This window comes from Pangasianodon hypophthalmus, chromosome 1 (genome assembly GCF_027358585.1).
Source record: "Pangasianodon hypophthalmus isolate fPanHyp1 chromosome 1, fPanHyp1.pri, whole genome shotgun sequence".
Classification (NCBI taxonomy): Eukaryota; Metazoa; Chordata; class Actinopteri; order Siluriformes; family Pangasiidae; genus Pangasianodon; species Pangasianodon hypophthalmus.
Genome location: NC_069710.1, coordinates 8,549,148 through 8,570,288, shown reverse-complemented (window position 1 = coordinate 8,570,288; position 21,141 = coordinate 8,549,148). Strand labels below are relative to the sequence as shown.

Sequence of the window (21,141 nt, the reverse complement as noted above, 5' to 3'; positions counted from 1 at the left end):
TGTCTTGAATTAATTAGGAGGAAGTTATTCATCATCCAGTGTCTAATATCCTTTACACATTCCTCAACTTTATTATGCCAGTGTCTCTCATCTGGCATTGCTGAAACATATAACTGTGTGTCATCAGCATAACAGTGAAGCTAGTACCATGTTTAAGGATAATTGTATCCAGAGGTAGTATTTATATAGAGAAAAGAGCATTGGGCCTAGAACTGAGCTTTGTGGACCACCAAACCTTACCTTAGTATACATAGTGAGGTCACAGTTTACATCTACAAACTAATAATGATCGGTCGAATAAGACCTGATCCAGGAGAGGGCCGTTCCTTTAACTCCAACAGCATTTTCTAGTCTATGTAGAATTATAGTATGATCTATGGTGACTGAAGCTGCACTAAGATCAAGCAGCACAAGCAAGGAGACAGAACCCTGATTGGCGGCCAGTAGCAGGTCATCTACCACTTTAACCAGCGCTGTCTCAGTACTATGACGAGGCCTAAATCCTGACTCATAAATCTCATGAATGTTATTCCTATGCACGTACTACAACATTCTACGATCTTGGAGATAAAGGGGAAGTTTGACAGCTGACAGGGGTTGAGGTTGGGCTTTTTAAGCAGGGGTTTGATTACTGCTAGTTTAAAGGATTTCGTACATAACCAGTGCTAAGGGAAGGACTGATGATTTTTAATAGAGGTTCGATAGCTTCTGGTAGTATTTGTTTGAATAAATGTATAGGTAAGGGATCTACTACACAAGCTGATGATTTTGATGAGGAAATTAGTGAAATTTGTTTGGTCTCTTGAAGGGGAGTAAAGTATTCTAATTGTTGATCTGATATAATTATATTGTAATTACCCGGTCAGTTATCAGCTTGTCTGGCTTTAAATTAAGAAGTCTGAAATTTTTGCCTAATATGTTAAATGTTGAAAAAATTCTTAAAGTGATTACTACTACATACTGATGGTGTGTATACTTCTGTGGTAGTCTTGTTCCTACTTAATTTTCCTACAGTATTAAAGTATTATTTTAGATTATTATTAAAGGATTATTTTTGTTATCTTCTATTAGGGTAGAGAAGTACGCTGATTTAGTATCGCTAAGAGCCTTTCTATAGCTAAGAAGTCAAGTCAAGTGGCTTTATTGTCATTTCAACCATATACAGCTAGTACTGTACACAGTGAAAGGAAACAACGTTCCTCCAGGACCATTGTCCTACATAAAACAACACAGAACTACAAGAGACTACACATTACTACATATTACTACATAATACTACACATTACTACATAAGGCTTTCCTTCCATGCAATTTGGAATACTGCTAATTTTGTTTGACGGCACATTCGTTCTAATTTCTGAGTGGTCTGTTTTAAGGTGTCTTTGATCATTATACCAGTGTACTAGTTTTTTCTCTCTAATTATTTTTCTATAAAGTCGGGCTACATTATCTAGAATGTAGCAGAACATTGATTCAGACAGCCCTGTGGGTCTGAAAATAGTAATTAGTGGAAACGACTAGGTAGACTTATTTTTTTACGTGGCTACGTATGTTATCTTAGTATAAAGAACTTCAAATGCATCAAATTCATTTTCAGGTTTTTGTGTAATGCCTAAAATATCATTATAAATAACTCTTCCCCTGCCAGTTAGATAAGGGCAGATGCATATATATATATATATATATATATATATATATATATATATATATATATATATATATATATATATATATATATATATACATACACAAAAAACTGTATATGTATTTAACTGTATCTGTTAAATCATACGTGCTGGCTGTGTATCTAATTTTATGTTGATTAGGTTACTACAACAAACTTTCTGAGTGTTTGTACATTTTTGTTTAGCTCGGGGACCAGACACAGTCTCAATATGGTGGAACCTGAGTGACGACTCAAGGCAGACAGCAGATGGTTGGTTTAGCCTGCTTGTCTGCTCCCTGGCCCTGGCTCTGGATTGTCACCAATTAACTAGGTCTGTTCTGAGATTAATCAAACATATTACTGATATCAGTAACATTTGTATGGAAATGTTCTTCTTTGTTTTATTTTATCCATTTAAAATCCCAGAGTCTTTAAGGATGAACTGAACTTGATGAAAAAACACCACACAGAAATCTTTAATAGCATCTTGATACCATCTTTAATAGCATTCCTGATACAATTACTTGCATTTAGTAATTACTTTTTAACTTTTTGTTCATATAGTTTGGATGGAAAACACTCAGTGTTGATGCACTTTTACTTTTTGAACAGGATTTTAAACACACTTTTCAAAGATGTTTTGTTCAATAACTACTGAATATGTTTATGGATTCATCAATAAATATTTAATATAATTTTATTATATATAAAGAGCCATTTTTCTTTGTTCATGTTTAATTTCTTCATCACATGAATAAAAACAGTTAAAAAAAGAAGAAGAATTCGGGAAGACCAATAACTAAAGTTCAGCAGTGGAACTTTAACAGTCAATTCTTTCATCTGTTCTAATAGCTTAATATTATTGAACATAAATATGTCTATGTGTGTTCTGCTTTTGTAGCACATCTATGCTCTCAGTTGGTTACTTCTATGGCACCTTCTCCATCAATGTTTGCTGGGATCTCCATGAGAACTTGTGCAAGTCGGCTCCAGTCCTCTGAATGTGGCACTGCCAATTGCTACAAATGTACAAAATACACAAACACAATGAACCTCAGCTTGGTGCTGTCATTCTCACTGAGAGAGATGAAAGGACATGTGTGCTACTGCTGATTCTTAAAGAACTGATCCACTCACAGTGTTCCTGTACCTTGGTTGTTTTGACCCTTGCCTGCTTACTGGACAATAACACTGTGTGTTAATTATTATTAATTTTATTATTTTAGTTGAATTCCATTTGTATTACCTCTCCAACATCATAGACCCAGACTCGACCCTCAGAATCACCTGCTGCTACTTCTCGGCCCCCTGATGCCCATCTGACCCGGTTCAGAGCACAAGAGCCCTCCACTGTAACACTTGCTGTAGGAACCTGGTAAAGGGAATATGATAATTTGCTAATTGACAAATTGCTAATTTGATAACTGGCCTTAAATTAACTAAAATGATTTAACTCAATGTAAAACATTTTCCATGTTTTACTAAATTGTTAAATAATAACCACAATGAAAAAGTAGCTCTAGCATAAAATAGAATATTTAGTAACTTTTTTTTTCACACTGCTAGATTTTTCAAGTGTGTAGTTTAAGTTAGAAGTTTCTGATAGACACAGTCATGCTTACTTCTGTGTCCTTATTAAGATTCCAGATGTCCAAGCGACCCACTCCATCCACTGTAGCAAAGACAGCTGGGTGCATAGGAGACCACATAACATCATAGACGTAGTCAACATTGTCCTCAAATGAGTAGAGCGGTTTGTTATTCTGTGTGTAAAGAACAGATAAGACAAGGAAATTATAATATAATAAGGTAGATACAAGCCAAAAAATTTATGTACAACATAGCGACAAATTATTTCAAAGGGTACAAGCACATAATAATGGAAACCTCAGCCAATATTGTTCACTAATATCTCAGTAACAATAAGTTAACTTTTTCCTTCCGAGCAGAGCCTTATTAAGGTGTGATATACTACTCATTTAAGAAGAAGAAGAAGAAATGCAAGTACATACTTGTACTGCACTGATTCTTAATACTGAAAAACTATGGCTGGCCTCACAGTCCTACAGTGCCCTCCATAACTCTTGGGAAAATGTTTTTTGTTGCATTCTAGCTACTAATACAGTGATGCAAACTCTTTTCAGGGGAAAGTAGCTAATACATCCTCAAAAAGTCACTAGAATTTGCCAAATGAACTCACAGACACATTTGCATATTCACTAACTTTTATATATGTGGTCCCAATCTTTTTAAATGACCAAAGGTAATTGGCCAAACTAACATAATCATAAATTAGATTGCATTTTTTAATATTTGGTTGCAGAGTCTTTGCAGTCAATGACTGAATCTACCAAATAGTTGATTTAGCCAGGCCAAATGATCTTGCTATCTCTCTGATGGGTTTGTTTTGATTTTTCAGATGATATCTTGCTTCACTGCCAGTGACAGCTCTTTGGACTTCGACAGAAAGTTAACAGCAGCAGGTAACAGAGTTAACAGCAACAGATTCCAAATGCAAATTCCACACTTGAAATGAACTCTAGACCTTTTATCTGCTTACTTTTATCAGCCACGTATGGGGACCTGTGTTTATTTTTAATCGAATGATTAACACTATAACTGATTTGCGCTAGATGAGATACTCACAGAATTTAAAGCTGCTGGGTCAACTACAAAACATATGTTACTGGAAAAAGGGGACTAGAATTGGTATCGTGTCTTTGCCCTATATTTTCTGTTTATTTTCTGCTTTCTTAATTACTTCTTAGCTTTGACCACTGGAGGAACTCTTATTTCTAATATAAACCCCAGACTAGGACTGGAAGGGAGTGGCCACCATTTTGGAGGGAAAACCAAGGTTGGAGAAAGCCAGTGTGTTTTGCTGGTTGGCAACAAGTATATAACCCTTTTCTTCTGCTACCAACTCATCACTGTCCTTGCTCTTGAATTATTCAAAAAGGTTGGTGAGAGCAGGGGCGTCGCTGGACCCTTGTGCCTCAGTAAAATTTTCCTGATAAATCATTGTCTGATGAGGTAGATTACAGTATATACATCTGAAAATAGGCTTTCCTATTCATTGAATGTAATCATTTACATCATTTGAATTATTTAAAACATGAAGGCTGATTGTAACGCCAGCTGAAGTGAAAATATCCTGCACATTCTCTTAAATCATACGCCTTGCCCCCCTCACTGTGCTCCTCCTCCCTTCACTTTTCCCCATGGAAACCTTAACTTGCAGTCAGACGATAATTCATGATATGACATTGTAGCCGAGGAGAGATAACTACCAGGCTAATGCTTATCGCTGTGTTAATGAGTAGTATGTGAATTTGTATTTAGTTGAATGAGGACTTTGAGTGCAATAGTGAATTTAATATAACATTATTTACACATTCTTCAGTAAATTGGTACTGGTAAATATCAGATTTGTCCAAGAACAAATACAGGCATAATTTTTTTTCGGAAGAAGAAGCCTTTATTTGTCACATATATATTACAATACAGGAAGTTGGGTCAGACCACAGGGCCAAACATGATATGGTGCCCCTGGAACAAACACGGTTAAGGGCCATGATGAATGGCCCAGCAGTGGCAGCTTGGCGATGATGGGGCCCAATCTTCTGATCAGTATCCCACTGCCTTAACTACTGAGCTACCACTGTCCTAATAAATTACATCAATATTTGACCGAGTGGAAAGATTAAAAAAAAAAAACTCTTACTTTAGTTGACCACAGTTTGGCAGTCCAGTCAAAGGATGAGGTGGTGAAGAGGTTGGAGAAATCAATGGGACCCACAGCATTATGGCAGCTGATGCCAGTCACTGGCCCCAGGTGGCCCTCAAACATCTCATTAATACCAGCCTTACTATACAGACAAGCACAGGGTCAGGGAAATGAAATGGCTTATGGAATTCATATTGCGGACGTGTGAATACGCTCACCTGCCGTGCCGTGAAGCCGTGTACACTGTCCCTTCTTCACTTCCCACCACAAAGTTATTCACGTCACCAGCAGGAAAAGCCATTCCAGTCACAGCTACTACCTTAGACTTGTTATAGTTTAGTTCCATACTGTCCTGTGAATGACCCAAAAAAAGACATTCCTGTATCTTCACAGAAATGCTATGATTACCTAACAGACAAGACTTCATTTACATCAACCTCAACAAGCTAAATATTTTTGCTCAGTTATTATTGGCTCTAATTCAGCCTTTAAAAGCATGCAGGTTTAATCCTACATGCTACATCTGTCCAACTTAATTGATCAACACGTTATAAAGTTTGTCTCTTTACCTGTGGCTGAGAGAGCATATCTAAACTCCAGGAGCACATCTTGCCATCTGTGGATACAGTGATCAGGTTGTGGGCGTTTTGGGTTCCCACCACGTTTATGCTGGACACAGGATGCTGCAGAAAACAACGTGATGATTAAACACTTTATAAGCAGGAATGATGAACAGTGATCAAACATGCTGCACTGTGGATGTCTAGCAGTAGTAAGTCAAGGTGGTATAATGTTGAAGACCTTTTGCCAGTCATCTGAGGAGCTTCATCAATGCCGAACTGAAACAGAACTCATCAACTTCGTCTTCAGTAACCAATTTATTCTAGTCATGGTGCATTCAGGAGCCTATCCCAGGGACACTCGGTGTAAGGCAGATTTACCTTGGATGGGATACCAGTCTATCACAAGTCACCAATAACTCACATGTTCACACACTCATTCACACCTAGGGGTAATTCAGAGTCACCATTTCATCTAATAGCATGTTTTTGGGAGCTGGGAGGAAACTGGAGAATGCAGAGGAAACTCACTTATTTATGGGAGAACAAACACAGAACCTCCACACAGACAGTACCCTGATCTCAGGATTAAACTGGGGACCCCTGGACCTGTGAGGTGGTAATGCTACACACTGCCACATGGTCCTGCCAAATTGTCTTGAAGATTGTAAAACCAGTCTGGACCCAAAGCTCTTGAAATGTAGGCAGATATTTTGCAGATGTAAATGCACTATATTGTAGTAGTGTGTTCTTACAGTATGAGCAGCAGCAGATAATGGTGTCCTTTGTACTGGAGTTCTCCTGTGGCTCCGATTGTCCCACAATACTATCTGGCCAGAGTAAGTGCCCCCAACTACGAGGTTTGGATGAAACATTGCGAAACCCACTGACATCACAGAGGACTGCAGGGAGAGATATGTGAGACAGATGTTTCAACATGGTTGCATATTCACAAGAATTCACATGAGATATTTAAAGTCTCAAACAATTAAATTTATGAGAAATTTCATTTAATTTTGTATTGGATGCTTTCATCATTCATTACAATACAGTACAGCTGAGTGCAGAAAATGGATGAGGCAGTGTATAGTATTTAAATAAATTCAAGGTCATATTTATTATTAGAAGGGAACGTAAAGGGGGGAAAGAAGGGAAGAGACAAATGGGCTAATTTCATTACTGCTGCTATTCACGCAGAACACAAACAAAGACTGACCTTAGTGTGCCTCAGCTATCTGGCCTGCAATTCAGTGTTACTCCTGGATACTGCTTAGATACTAACTAAATTAAAAGGCCTGTTCACTGCAAATACCGGTACTTTCTAATGACTTGGCATTAAAAACAGGTCTTGTTATTAAGAAAATGCTTTATTGTCAGGTTACCAGTCATGGTTAGACATTGGACCAACAAGCAAAAATTCTGACCTGACAGTGGAATATGTATTCTGGGGTTGTCTTCTTAAACTTCATGTTCCACACCAGCACAACTCCATCTGGATCCTGTGGTGCATGCTCATTGGCATTGTATGAAGCCATCAGCAATTCTGAATACTGAGAAGGTGGTATTAAAAACATAATAAAATAATATTAAAGCAATAACAGTAAACTATCTGTGGTACTGATAGATACAGAGTATAGCAAAGATTTATCAATGAACATACTAATAAATGCAAAGGTCGGTTCACCAACTTCATAGTACAACTGTGGGGTCAAAAGAGTTTTTTCTAGTCTGATTGTGTCTAATCAGAAAAGTACCTAGCTTCTTCACTTCAGGTTCCAAAAACTTTCACTTCCACACAGTTAAATCAAACACAACAAATTTTGTAATCAGCATAAAAATAGAATAAATAAGAATAAAAATAAAAATGATCCTCATTTCCAAGAATAATACCAGTATAACGTTGCTTGTAAGCCAACACTTAAAGGTAGATCCAGCCCAGTCCAATTTATTTATTTTAGAAATCACTTATGCATGCTGTCAAATTCAGTCTACAAATGCAACAGTCCAAAAACTGATAGACTGGAAATTACTCTTAGTTCACAACTTTATCCTGTTTTACTCTTGACCTAATATGGAAGTAATTGAATCAGAATCAGACTTGAAAATATTCCAGATAATGTCCTAGAATTTATTATTTATCTGCTCAAGAAAACTTAAATTCTTCTGTAGTTGCACAAAAAAGGGGGTGCAGACCCCTGCTAAATGATTCTCTCGTTTCCTGGGTAAAATAATTTCACCAAATAATTTTAAATTGATCTGAGCCATTTCCATTAAAGTGTTGCATGTTGCAAGTGTTGAGAGAATGATGCAACAGCAAGTGTGTTGTTATAATTGTGCATGGTGGCTTTAATCTCTTATTTATGAACGTCGAGCCTTAATCTCTTATCTGTGAACTACAAGGTGGACCAACAGCAAGTGTGTTGTTAGAATTGTTATTATAATTGTTATAATTTCATCCACTCTCACAGAGAGCTCTGTTAGCTCTATCAAACCACCTCCTTACCTGTGGTGACCAATCCAGACAGGTGACGACTCGATGTTTGGACCATTGCTCATCATAGAATTGTCGGCTGAAGGACAGATTTAATCCAGCTTGCGTGTCTCTAATGATAATAAAGAAATAAATAATTAATAAATAATAAAATGTATTTACTGCTGTTCAACATTTAATTTCTCTATAGTTCTTGCATTCATTTACTGACTGTAGCCCACATACACACTATGCATCAATGAAAAAGGACCACCATAAGACCACCACTGACCAGATAGTATTTGGGTGAATTCTTAGTGCAGCAGTGACAAAGACATTAACACACACTGTCCATGATAGAATGAGCTTTAATCTCTTATCTGAGAACTATAAACTGTATACCTAAAAGGTGGGCCAACAGCAAGTGTATAAAACACATTGCAGTGTGTAAAACCCCAACTCTAATAATGCTGCTGCACCTGATACACACACACACACACACACAAACACACACACACAAACATATCAGTATAACTGCTGTGCTAAGAATGATCGACCACCCAGATAACATCTGCTTAGTAGTTGTCCTGTGGTGGTTCCTTTCTATTGGTGGAAGTGTTAGCTAGTAACAGACAGGTTACAGTCACTAATTGTATATAAAAATGCACCTGGTTATAGGTTGATAAAATGGCCAATAAGTTTAGCTGCAAGGCTGGTGCACCTGATAAAGTGGCAGTGTTATATCTAAATACATTTAAATAACTGTCTATTTTTTCCCTTTTCAATATCAGCAGACCTCCTGTTAAAATTAACACAGAGAATTATAATTTGAATATACTGTACACTAAGCTTCTCAACATGGGGAGCTGAAAATTTGCAAAAGAGTGAATGTGTCTCATATCCAGTGTACGTTGATTAAATCTTTGTTCTAATGAGTAATGCCCTGACCCCTCTCTGTCTTCCATGTCACGTCCACTATAGTCAAAGAAAATGTCCAAGTCCTCAGCTAGTGTTCGCTCCACCACCCGAATGCTACGGTCAAAAAAGATCAGGAAATCCTCTGAGTGAACAATCTGCTGCTTCTCCTCCTCTGTGAGCTCCTTAGAATGTTCTACAAAACATAAGTGCATTTGTCAGCATAACATAACCTTTATGTAATAATTTTGTAATAAAGTATTGTAATAAGAGGTCACCAGTACCTTGCATAGCCTCCTGATTGTCCTCCACCACATGTTCTTCAGATTCAGGTTTGGGATTGACCACAGGGAGTTCTTCATCCTCCTCCTCTTCTGTAGAGAATAGGGGAGTGATTTTATAAGATCTCAAAGTGTGTAGTGATTTGCGGGGAGTGTAAAGTTGTATGAATAATATCTCTGTAACCAAATGTTATTTCTATTCAGATTATGTACCTTTTTGACTGTATATAAACAAGAAACAATGCTGTTTATGACATATATATAAACTGTTACTCAAAATGTATCTCACAAATCTTCGAAACCCAACTATTTTTTAAGTAAGATTACAAGTGGAACCAAGCAATGGTGGTTGTGCGCCAAAATCATATTTTAAAATCGAGTCAGATGAAGTAATGGATTCTTTTCATTGTATATTTTATGAAATGCTCAAGCAGAAGCTCTTAATTTCAATGCCAGTATGGTTTAAATGTGGCACACACAGATTAGGCTGGCTGAGGTAAATGGATTAATTTAAACCAAAAAACTTTCAGGATGTGATGAAAGATATCAAATGGTATGACCCAAGATTTTATCTTCTGGATCTGGCTGCCACGTATTATATATGTGTAAACTGTTCTAGCTCTAGCTCAGTTACATCCAGGTGATTAGAAAAATAAAGGCCAGAGAGCTAAATCACTTTTCACAAGAGTGGCAGAAATCATTTTAAGAGGCAGAATATTGAAAATATGTAATGGTAAGGAAGTATTAAGAATTCTTTTAGAAGGAGGTACAGTCAGGTCCATAAGTATTTGGACAGTGACACAGTTTTTGTAATCTTGCCTCTGTACACCACCACAATGGATTTGAAACGAAGCAGTCAAGTTGTGATAAAAACGTCAAGGGGTTTAACAAAAATATTGCATTAACCCTTTAGGAATTACAGCCTTTTTTTACATAGTCCCTCTATTTTCACAGGCTCAGAAGTAATTGGACAAACTAATATAATCATAAATATTAAGATTATTTTTAATACTTGGATGCAAATCCTTTGTAGTCAATGATTGCCTGAAATCTGGAACCCATGGATGTCATCAAATGCTTGCTTGACATGCCTTTACTGCAGCCACCTTCTGTTGCTGCTTGTTTGTGGGTCTTTCTGTCTTCAGTAAGTGAAAAGCATGCTCAATTGGGTTGAGGTCAGGTGACTGACCCTGCCATTTAAGAACATTCCATTTCTTTGCCTTAAGAAGCTCTTGGGTTCCTGTATGTTTTGAGTCATTATCCATCTGTACTACGAAGTGCCGTCCTATCAGTTTTGCAGCATTTGACTGAATCTTAGCAAAAAGTATAGCTCTATACACTTCAGAATTCATCCAGATACTTCTATCAGCAGTCACATCATCATTAAACACCAGTGACTCAGTTCCTTGGCAGCCATACATGCCCATGCCATAACACTGCCTCCACATGTTTGACAGATGATGTGGTATGTTTTGGATCATGAGCCCTTCCTTTCATTCTCCGCAATCTTCTCTTCCCATCATTCTGGTACAAGTTAATCTTGCATCAGAACTTGTCATGCTTTTTTTTTTTTAAAGCAAATTCTAATCTGGCCTTTCTGTTCTTGAATGTCACCTGTGGTTTGAATCTCGAGGTAAACGATCTGTATTTACATTCATGAAGGGACCTCTTGATTGTTGACTTTGACAATGATACGCCTACCTCCTTCAGAGTGTTCTTGATTTGGCCAGATGTTGTGAAGGGGTTTTTCTTCACCGGGTTTTTCTTCATTTTAGTTTTCTAGGTCTTGCTAGTGTTGCTGAGCTTGCCAGTGCATTCCTTCTTTTTAAGAATGTACCAAATTGTTGGTGAAATCAACATTCAACGTTCAACGTTCTTTATTTGTCACACACATATTAGATACATGTGATGAAATGTAGTGAAATGTTTTTCCTTAGTGCTTCATCCCACAGTACAACAATGATACATAATAAAAACAGAATATAATAAAACAAAAATAAAAACTAGTGGACTATTATGTAAAAATGTTTAGCAGCCTTTAGAGGAATGAAATGTAGAATATGAATATGCATAAATAGAATATGTTAAACAACAGATATACAGAGCTGTAGTGTGCAAAAACTATGAATTTTCTGTATTTTGAATTTGAGATATGCAGACTTCTTAAATGTCCTCATTCATTAGCCGGATTGCCTGAGGGTAGAAACTCCTCCTGAGTCTCTCTGTGTTGGTCCTCAGGATCCGGTAGCACTTCCCTGATGGGAGCACTGAGAAGATGTTGTGTCCGGGGTGGTGAAAGTTTTTTACAATTCTCCTGGCCCTGGTCTTGCATCGCTGGTTGTAGATATATGTGATGGAGGTCTGAGGAGCTCCAGTGCTGAGAGTGAGCGTGGAGGAGGTGTGGTTTCCCATCCTGACCACCTGCGGGCGTCTGGTCAGGAAGTCCAGAATCCAGTGGCAGATGGAGGAGTTCAGTCCCAGATCCTTTAGCTTTTTGCAGAGGTGTGAGGGCAGCATCCACACGTAGTTTCCCTTCCTCATGTCCGGGTGGGAGAGGGCAGTGTGTAGGGTGTAGTTGATGGCGTCATCTGTGGACCTGTTGGACCGGTATGCAAACTGTAATGGGTCTAGGCAGTTGGGGAGGAGGGAGCGGATGTAGTTTCTAACCAGCTTTTCAAAGCACTTTATCACTATAGAAGTGAGTGCTACAGGGCGTTGGTCATTCAGGGAGGCAGGACTGGCAGTTTTGGGGACAGGAATAATGGTGGAGGACTTGAAACATGTGGGGACAACACTCTGGTTGAGGGAGAGGTTAAAAATGGTAGTAAAGACTGGTGCTAGTTAATGAGCACAGACTTTTAGCACACGTCCAGGAATGTTGTCCAGACCGCATGCTTTTCGGGTGTCAACTTTGTGTAGCACCTTCCTCACATCCATTTCTGAAATTCAATGCTTGGAATCAACTCCTGACTTTTTATCTCCTTAATTTGTCATGAAATAATGAGGAAACAGGCCATACCTGGCCATGAAACTACTATCAGTCAATTGTCCAATTACTTTTGAGCCTGTGAAAATGGAGGGACTCTAAAAAATTGCTGTTATTCCTAAAAGGTAATTAAATATTTTTGTTAAACCCCTTGAATTAAAGCTGAAAGTCTACACTTCAATCACAACTTGATTGCTTCATTTCAAATCCATTGTCGTGGTGTACAGAGGCAAAATACTTATGGACCTGACTGTAAAATAAGTTTGAATCAGTGACAAGTGAAAGGAATCTATACTTTTCTGCCACATTTAAAAAACAGTGACAAAAACAACATAACAAAAACCAACTGTTAAATAAATAACTGTATTCATTATTAATAATATTCACAATAAACAATCCATGCAATGTTATCTGTTAACAGTAAGCGTTTGTTTGCTGAACAACATATTGGGCAAGATTAGTGTATTCCACAGACAGAACATTGGCTTAAGTGTAATGCTTTTAATGGTTTAAAACTTTATGCATTAATACAGAATTCAATTATTGTGATCCGGTCACAGGTGCACCTATATAGAGGATTTTACAATCGGTTTTTAGAACCAAAACTCTGTTTTGTAATAGTTCATTTCATTTGCTGTAAAATAATTATTGTAGGTTAAAATATTTCATTCCCTAAACATTTCACAATTGAGCTAATTAAAAAAGCTAAGTAAATGAGATATAAACTCTAGAACAGGAATTAGGAGTAACATCCCCATGTGAGAATGCTGAATGCTGGAGGTGGCACTGTATTTAATTTTACCTTCAGACAGGTTTGGTGCTACAGGAGTCTGGGTCTCTTTACAGTATGTCACTAGTTCTCTGGGCATGTAATCAATCTGTACAATCTCTGATGCTTCAAGTCTCTGCATTCTGTACCTGAGGAGAAAAATACAGCAGGAACATTTATCAAACAGACCTTTACCTTCTATCATTTCAGATTAATAACCTGGTCAAAGGTTTAACACGCTAACTTTAAAATCTCACCTGTGCTCTGAGTCTGCTAGGAGCTGAAGAGCTGAGGGGTCCATGTCCCACTGCAGAGTCCTGAACACACCAGCACAAGGTGAAGATTTCATAATCATACAGTCATACAGTCACATAGTGTATGCTTCACACACAGATCAATTCCATGCTACTGACACTAAAAAGCAATGAATCATTCAGCACTAGGTCTAGCTAAATAATTCACAAAAGTTAATAGCTACATACTTGCATATCTAACTCTGCACTGACCATCAGAATATTAATACAATATTACAAATTACATTTTTTTTTTTTTTTTTTTTTTTTGTACTTTAAACCATGGCTCTTTTACTTGAATTCTCTTGACTCTCAAGTGAGGGGAGAGGAAGTGCAGATGTCACAGTGCTCAGTGCTCGCAGAACTGAAGTGCTCTCTCACATGACAGTATCTCTACATGTTCACTTCACTGCTCCACTCTCAGTAATACATTTGTGTACATGCCATTCACTTCATCCTGCTCTCATTTTTAATGACCACAGTCAATGACACTGCTCTGAGTACTCAGAACTATTAAAGTTACCGTTTAAACACCACAGCCTGAGCTTTGAGAACTGACAAAAATGTTTTTATATTTTAAACTTTTTAAACATAAGACTTATGTTTAGACTACTTAAGACCATAGGATGCTTTGTGTACAGGATAGGCATGATATCTGCCTAGCACCATGGCACACAGTTCCCTATCCTCCAAGCACTTTGAACCAACATCGCTTAACATGTTCAAGTTTATCTTTCAAGTTCAAGCTTTATTGTTGAATGTTTCCAGAATACAGAGTACATGAGAAAGAATGAAACTCTTTTGCTACAGTGGCACACCCGCACAGTTGACGTAATGCATACAAACAAGCAAACAGAGACAGGAATGTAGGGAAAGATTTCATATGGATGGGGGAAAAAAAGGATTGAATAAGTCAGATTGCTTATATAATGAATCGTGCATCCTGAGCGAAATGGTTTATTATGAATAGTGCAAAATAAAAATATGTAAAAAGTTTTTTAATTTAAAAATAGTGCAGTGCAAGCAATTATACAGCAATATGAGGATGATTGTAAACAACAGCAAACTATGCATAGGAGGTAAGCTTAACGTGAGGTAGTGCAAAGTGTACATGTAATGAGGTAAGAGAATGCTATATGTGAATGGTTCAGTCTGGTGAGGTAGGAAAAACCAGTGTCAGATTAATATCATGTTATTAGAACAATCTCATCTATACTAGATAATGAATGAATAAATGAATGCTTTTTAAAACCCGTGGCAAACAAGTTTTAACTGTCACTGGGAGCCATTACTGTGGTAAATCAAATCAAACTGTCACTGGACACAGGCCTTCACAGTCACCCAATTTTAGACTCACATGTCAGACAGTGCTCTCCACCACCATCATCAACATACCAATTGAGGGTTTTTTTTTTTTTTTTGGACTGTAAAAAATTGTTGTAACAATGTAAAAAAATTTGCTGTAAATTTACATTTACATTTAGGGCATTTGGTAGATGCCCTTATCCAGAGCAACTTACAGAAGTGCTTTGAAGTCTCCATCAATAAATACATCCTGAAACAGGTTCACTAGGTCACGGACTAAGAATTCTATCAGTCTAAAAAATTCTGCTGGGGAGGTAATATAGTAAGAAAAGCAGACAGACAACACATTTTCTTTAAAACAAAGTGCTAATTTAAATACTTTATGAAGAAGTAGGTCTTTAGTCATCGTTTGAAGACTGTCAGTGACTCAGCTGTTCGGACATCCAGGGGAAGTTCATTCCACCACCTAGGTGCCAGAACAGAGAAGCATCTTCATGCATGTCTTCCTTGTACCCTGAGAGATGGTGGGACCAGTCGAGCAGTGCTAGGGAGCGTGGTGCAGTGCAGGGTGTTAACTACCTAAAGTCCTTTAAGGTAGGTGGTTGCTGGTCCGTTTTTGGCTTTGTAGGCAAGCATCAGTGCTTTAAATCTGATGCAGGCAGCTACAGGAAGCCAGTGAAGGGAGAGTAGCAATGGGGTGGTGTGGGAGAATTTAGGAAGGTTAAAAACGAGTCGTGCAGCTGCATTATGAATCAGTTGCAGAGGTCGAATGATGCTCAAAGGCAAACCTGCCAGGAGCGAGTTGCAGTAGTTCAGTCTCAAAATAACAAAGGACTAAACAAGCACCTGAGTGGCCTGTGAGGATAGAAATGAACAAATCCTTCTGATGTTGTAAAGGAGAAATCAGCATGAGCATGTCAGATTAGCAGTGTGAGAACAAAAGGAGAGTTGATTGTCCATGGTTACCCCAAGGTTGCGTGCAGTGACAGAAGAGGAGAGTGATTTACTGGCAACCTGAGTTATTTACTGGCAACCTGACTCAGTCAGAGCTGTGCTAGTTGTGGTGGCTCAGAAGTTAAGGCTTTGAGTCATAGGCCAGAGGGCTGTGTGTTCAAATCCCAGAATTACCTACTTGCCATGGTTGGATCCTTGAGCAAGACCCTTAACCTTCAGCTCAGTTGAGCAAATGTACTGGACTGTGTGTTATTTTATACTATGTAGGATATTATTGTTGTTGACGGTAAATATGCTTTAAAGTTGTTTACTGTAAATTTCACAGTACTTTACTGGCAACCCAGTTTGCCAGAAAATTACTGTAATATCAACAGCACTTTTTTTTTTTTTTTACAGTGCAGCACTGTTCCAGAGACTTGAGCAATCTATGCCAAGATACACTGAAGCATGCTGTATGATGTGTGTTCAATATATGTTATTGAAAATGTAGTTTTAGGGTAAATATAAATTTCGATTAAAATTACCACTGTAGTTAAAATAAACTCAACATAATGTAAAAACGCATTTGTCTGTTTAAAATCTTAAATTCACAGTTTTAACCTGAAAGACTTCCTACAAGTGTTCCAAAACATTTATAAAACTGCAGTAGATGTCATTGTGCACTGTGCCATTGTGCACTGGGAGTTTCGTACCTAGCCAAGGTTCCTCCCTCCACTGACTCCTGGCTCCCGTTCTCACTGGAAGCGCTCACTGATTGCGAAGAGGGAGACATAGGGGTTGGGACTAAATAATGAAAATAACAGGCATCCCATGTTAAAAGCTGGAGTGGCTGCACTGGAGACCAGCACAGACGGAAAGCGGCAAAACAAAATGAATATAACAGATTAAAATGGTTAAATTAAAGAGGACAGAAAAAAAGGAAAAGGAAAAAACAGAGAAATTTGATATAATTATCTGACATTTTGAGAATTTGTCATATATGTGTATACATATGCCAATCATGTGGCAGCAGCATAATGCATAAAATCAGCTGTCAGCTCAGACCAGTCTGCTCATTCTTATCTGATCTCTCTCATCCACAAGGTGTTTCAGCCAAGGTGTTTCAGACTCTCCACTCACATGATATTTTTTGTTTCTTGCACCATTCTGTGTAAACTCTAGAGACTATGTGTGAAAATCACAGGAGATCAGCGGTTTCTGAAATACTCAAACCAGCCCATCTGATACCAACAACCACGCCACGGTACAGAAATCACATTTTTCCCCATTCTGATGTTTGAAGTGAACATTAACTGAAACTCTTGACCTCTGCATGATTTTTTGCACTGGGCTGCTGCCACATAATTTGCTGATTAGATAACGGCATAAATGAACAGGTGTTCCTAATATATTTCCTATATATATATATATATATAAACATAGTTAATGTCGTGTTTGGATTTTTGGATTTAAGCTATTGAGATTAATGTTGAACATGATGGTACATCGAATACAGATTACATTTCTGTAAGTCTTTTGTATTTGCCACAGTGGAAATGAAATGGAGCCACATCGTTGATTAATGAATTATTTTATCATATTACAAACACCACTGTACATCCACAAAGTTAAACAAATGCTGGAAGTGTCCCATCTGCTTTACCACAATCTTGCATGATTACACATAAGTCATATTAGTTTTCATTAGTAATTTGTAAAGATAAATTATAAAACTAAGTAGAAAACTTTGACAACTTGGACAGCTTGAAGTGTATATTTAAACAACAGTACATCAAATGCTAATATTTTGGTGGCAAAACATGAGATGTCATTGCTTATATAAAACCTCATTTTGAAAAAAGAAAACCCAGATATCTGCACATTTGCTTTAAAATGACAACCAAACGCTTCCAAGCTGCACATGGCATAAAAAGAAATATAGCAGGAAAAGGAGATGCTTCTCTGTTATATGTTATGAAGTTTACTCAAGCAATATTTTTGCATGACATTCTTGGGGAATATGAGTTATAAACTCAAACACACCTGAGTCCGTGAACTTATTGTCATGGTGTATCAGATGTGTGAGAAAGCTGAAGCAGTGAACGGCTAAAACCGCACTGCAGAGAAAAAACTGGATAGAAAAACTAGTCACAATATTTACCTCTAAACCAAAGTAGGACAAAACATAAATTCTTCATATAGCAAGGGGTTTAAAAATAAAACTATAAAGCTTTTGATGCAATGATAAAAACCGTAAATTTTGTCCTTTCAGAGATGGGATTACTTTTTCAGAGGGAAGAATTTGTGTTATATGTTACTAATGTAGTCAGTCTGTCTGATCTCTCCACAATTAAGTAAGTAAGAAAGTAACTATGTAACATAATACACATAATTACACTTCCACAATGTAAAGACATGAGTGCACAAATACCAGGAATAACTTTTTATTGTATTGCTTCAGTGAAACTACATAAGATCTTTGCTAAGTCACATATTTTCCTGTTCTAAGACATTTATTGTTATTTTAACACTTCAAGTATAACTAGTGTAGTTTTGAAATTGTGTTATATAGAGTGCTGGGGGATCTCAAGCCAATCCCGTCAACACTAGGCAGGATTACACCCTGGGATGGATGCCAGTCCATCGTACAGTACCATGCACACACACATATTCACACACTCATTCACAACTTGGAGCAATTTCAGCTACTAGAAACAAAACAGCTACTAGCTGTACTACTAAACAAACTCCAGTGTCATCTTCTTCAGTTATCATACTGTGGTTTGTTTTTCATGCCTTCTGAACTTCTAGGTTCAGCTTAAAGTGCCGTTAAACTGGTTATGTTATAGATGTTAGTAATCGTAGTTAATTGTACGTCAAAAGCTGTAATGCTGTTGAGGACATCCAGTAATCTCGAACAGCTTATTTATGACGGAGATGAAAGACTGGACCTAAAGAGGTAATAACTGGCTCAAACGTTTAGACCACATTTTGAAGGCTACCGATTCACAGCTTAATGCTTAATCACTGCAACAAGAAAGACCTGATCTGAGCACAACATTATTTATTCCCACTATTTCCAAGACTTTGCTGTATCATTCTTTTAGCACATACACATACAGTGAAGTGTACTATATATCAATAAAGGGAAAATACACATTTCTCTTCATTTTCATATATAAATGAGATGAACAAGAAATTTGAACAGGATGTGGATGTTATTAGAGATAAGATGTCTTCTCATCTCTAGCATGCAGGTTTGAAATTCATATAAGTTAAATACCTAAAGGCAGTTCTTGAGAGATCTCTCTTCTCTTTCTATCCAAGTCTAAGTCTTCTGATTCACTCGCTGCCATTTGCTGTACCTCACACTAAAACAAAAACAAATGGGCTTTAAAATTGGGTATAACAGGAACAAAAGGGGGCAAAACTGAGTGCAAAAACGTTGTATTCACCTCTTTCTTTTTTCTTTCTTCTTGTTTTCTTCTTTTTTCTTCATGCATCTCAGCAACAAGCTGTTTTGTGCGCTCCAGTTTGGCTTTTATTATGTTGCGTGTGTTAGACATCTGTGCTGTTTATTCATACAGAATGTGCACAGCTCAGTTCTGTGTAAATACAATCACCTTTCCTCACTATTCCATTTCATTTTTTTTATTCTGTTAAATTGTATTATTTTTTAAAATCTGTCACTGGACAGTAATTGGTAAGTAATGTTTGTTTGTTTGATTCTTACACTAGATTTAAAACAAATATTAAAATAATATTACATTTTGATTTATTCACCCATAAGGCTTTATTTAGAATTATTAAATGACTGAAGCAGTATAAAGAATGATATAATAACTGTACAACTCAAGATTTCTTACAGTTTTGCATGATGGCAGTGGTCACTTTTTGCCGTAATCAAATATATAGATGTCTCTCATTTTTCACCTGCCATATTTGCAGGACATGTAAAAGTGTCTTATGTCCTATTCATCGTCAGACTTTAATATTTATTCCAGATCAGATATGTCTCTGATAAGTGGGGATTTAAATCCCTGCTGTCTGCTTGCTGTTAGCTTTTTGGTTTGAATAATAATAAAGCACATAGTAGGCTATCAGGCTAACAATTTAATTTCAGTTTAGAAAACGAAAACATCAGGAATTAAACACGCACTAAATGAAACACGCAGTGCTTTTTTCTCATGCTATTTTGTAGATATATATTCACTGTACCGTTGTTCCTTTCTGTATATGGACTTCTTGAATTACGAGCTTTAGCGTTATTCGAGGTAGAACAGGCGCTCCGGAGAATCCAGTCCCGTTTCGCCGTCAATGCTCTTCCTCAAACCACCGTTAATCTAGCGGCACGTAAAATTTTTGGGGCGCGGCTTTTAGACACTTAGCGGTAATAGTGCCGAAAGCGGAAAGCGAGCGTCCGCGAGCTCCTACACAACCAAAGCAACTTAGCTTACAGCACACGATATATTTAAATAAATAAGTAACAAAACAAACACACTGTAATTCAGTATAATAATTAAGTATTAAGCATTTATGACTATGATGATGATAATAATAATAATAATAATAATAATAATAATATCAGCATATTATTATTATTATTATTATTATTATTATTATTATAAATCAAACCATAAATCAGAAAGTGTCTGACATTAAAACATTAATGCTCACTGCTGAAGTAAAATGGCCATCTCAGACTGGTAGATGATCAACCCCACTTACATCAGTTCATCAGTTACAGCAAGATCTGTCAATATAATTGAACAAGTCGATTATTTTGATTTATATTTGTATATTTATTGCTGTTGTTGTAGCCCATCTGCCTCAAGGTTTGACGTGTTGTGCATTTTGAAATGCTTTTCTGCTCACCACAACTGCACAGAGTGGTTATTTGAGTTACTGTAGCCTTTCTGTCAGCTCGAACCAGTCTGGCCATTCTCCATTGACTCCTCTCATCAACAAGGCGTTTCTGTCCGCAGAACTGCGGTTCACTGGATGTTTTTCTTTATTGCACCATTCTGAGTAAACACTAGAGACTGTTGTGTGTGAAAATCCCAGGAGTTCAGCAGTTATAGAAATACTCAAACCAGCCAGTCTGACACCATGTACTGACGGTCAAAATCTCTGAGATCACATTTTTCCCCATTCTGATGGTTGATGTGAACATTGCCCAAAGCCCGTATCTACATGAATTCATGCAGTGCACTGCTGACACATGATTGGCTGATAC

The 21,141-nt window shown here is 37.3% G+C and overlaps 1 protein-coding gene across 7 annotated transcripts; it reads right to left on the bottom strand.

Moving 5' to 3' along the window:
- Positions 1 to 2,141: 2,141 nt before the first annotated feature.
- dync1i1 (dynein, cytoplasmic 1, intermediate chain 1) lies at positions 2,142 to 20,303 on the bottom strand. Of its 7 annotated transcripts, none has more exons than XM_026913377.3 (17): positions 20,124 to 20,303; positions 19,361 to 19,510; positions 19,189 to 19,276; positions 16,619 to 16,760; positions 13,632 to 13,691; positions 13,408 to 13,523; positions 9,623 to 9,712; positions 9,372 to 9,534; positions 8,457 to 8,556; positions 7,378 to 7,503; positions 6,709 to 6,855; positions 5,963 to 6,076; positions 5,612 to 5,745; positions 5,391 to 5,535; positions 3,289 to 3,429; positions 2,913 to 3,038; positions 2,142 to 2,685 (listed from the first exon to the last, which is right to left on the bottom strand). In XM_026913377.3, exons 2-17 carry the CDS (start codon positions 19,469 to 19,471, stop codon positions 2,581 to 2,583), a joined length of 1,908 nt encoding a protein of 635 aa, XP_026769178.2. In that variant the 5' UTR covers positions 19,472 to 19,510; positions 20,124 to 20,303; the 3' UTR covers positions 2,142 to 2,580. The 7 variants fall into 7 exon arrangements, with proteins under 7 accessions (XP_026769178.2, XP_026769179.2, XP_026769177.2 ...); XM_026913378.3 differs by having other exon boundaries at positions 19,361 to 19,471; XM_026913376.3 differs by having other exon boundaries at positions 19,361 to 19,476; positions 20,124 to 20,302.
- Positions 20,304 to 21,141: the final 838 nt, after the last annotated feature.

Bases quoted from the DNA above. Each gene is read 5' to 3' on its own strand.
- dync1i1 (XM_026913377.3), bottom strand. From the start codon at position 19,471: ATGTCTAACACACGCAACATAATAAAAGCCAAACTGGAGCGCACAAAA. The intron at 19,277-19,360 runs GTGAATACAACG...TTTTTGTTTTAG, and splicing joins AAGAAAGAAAAAAGAAAGAG to TGTGAGGTACAGCAAATGGC. The intron at 7,504-8,456 runs GTAAGGAGGTGG...CCACCTTCTCAG, and splicing joins GTCTGGATTGGTCACCACAG to TATTCAGAATTGCTGATGGC.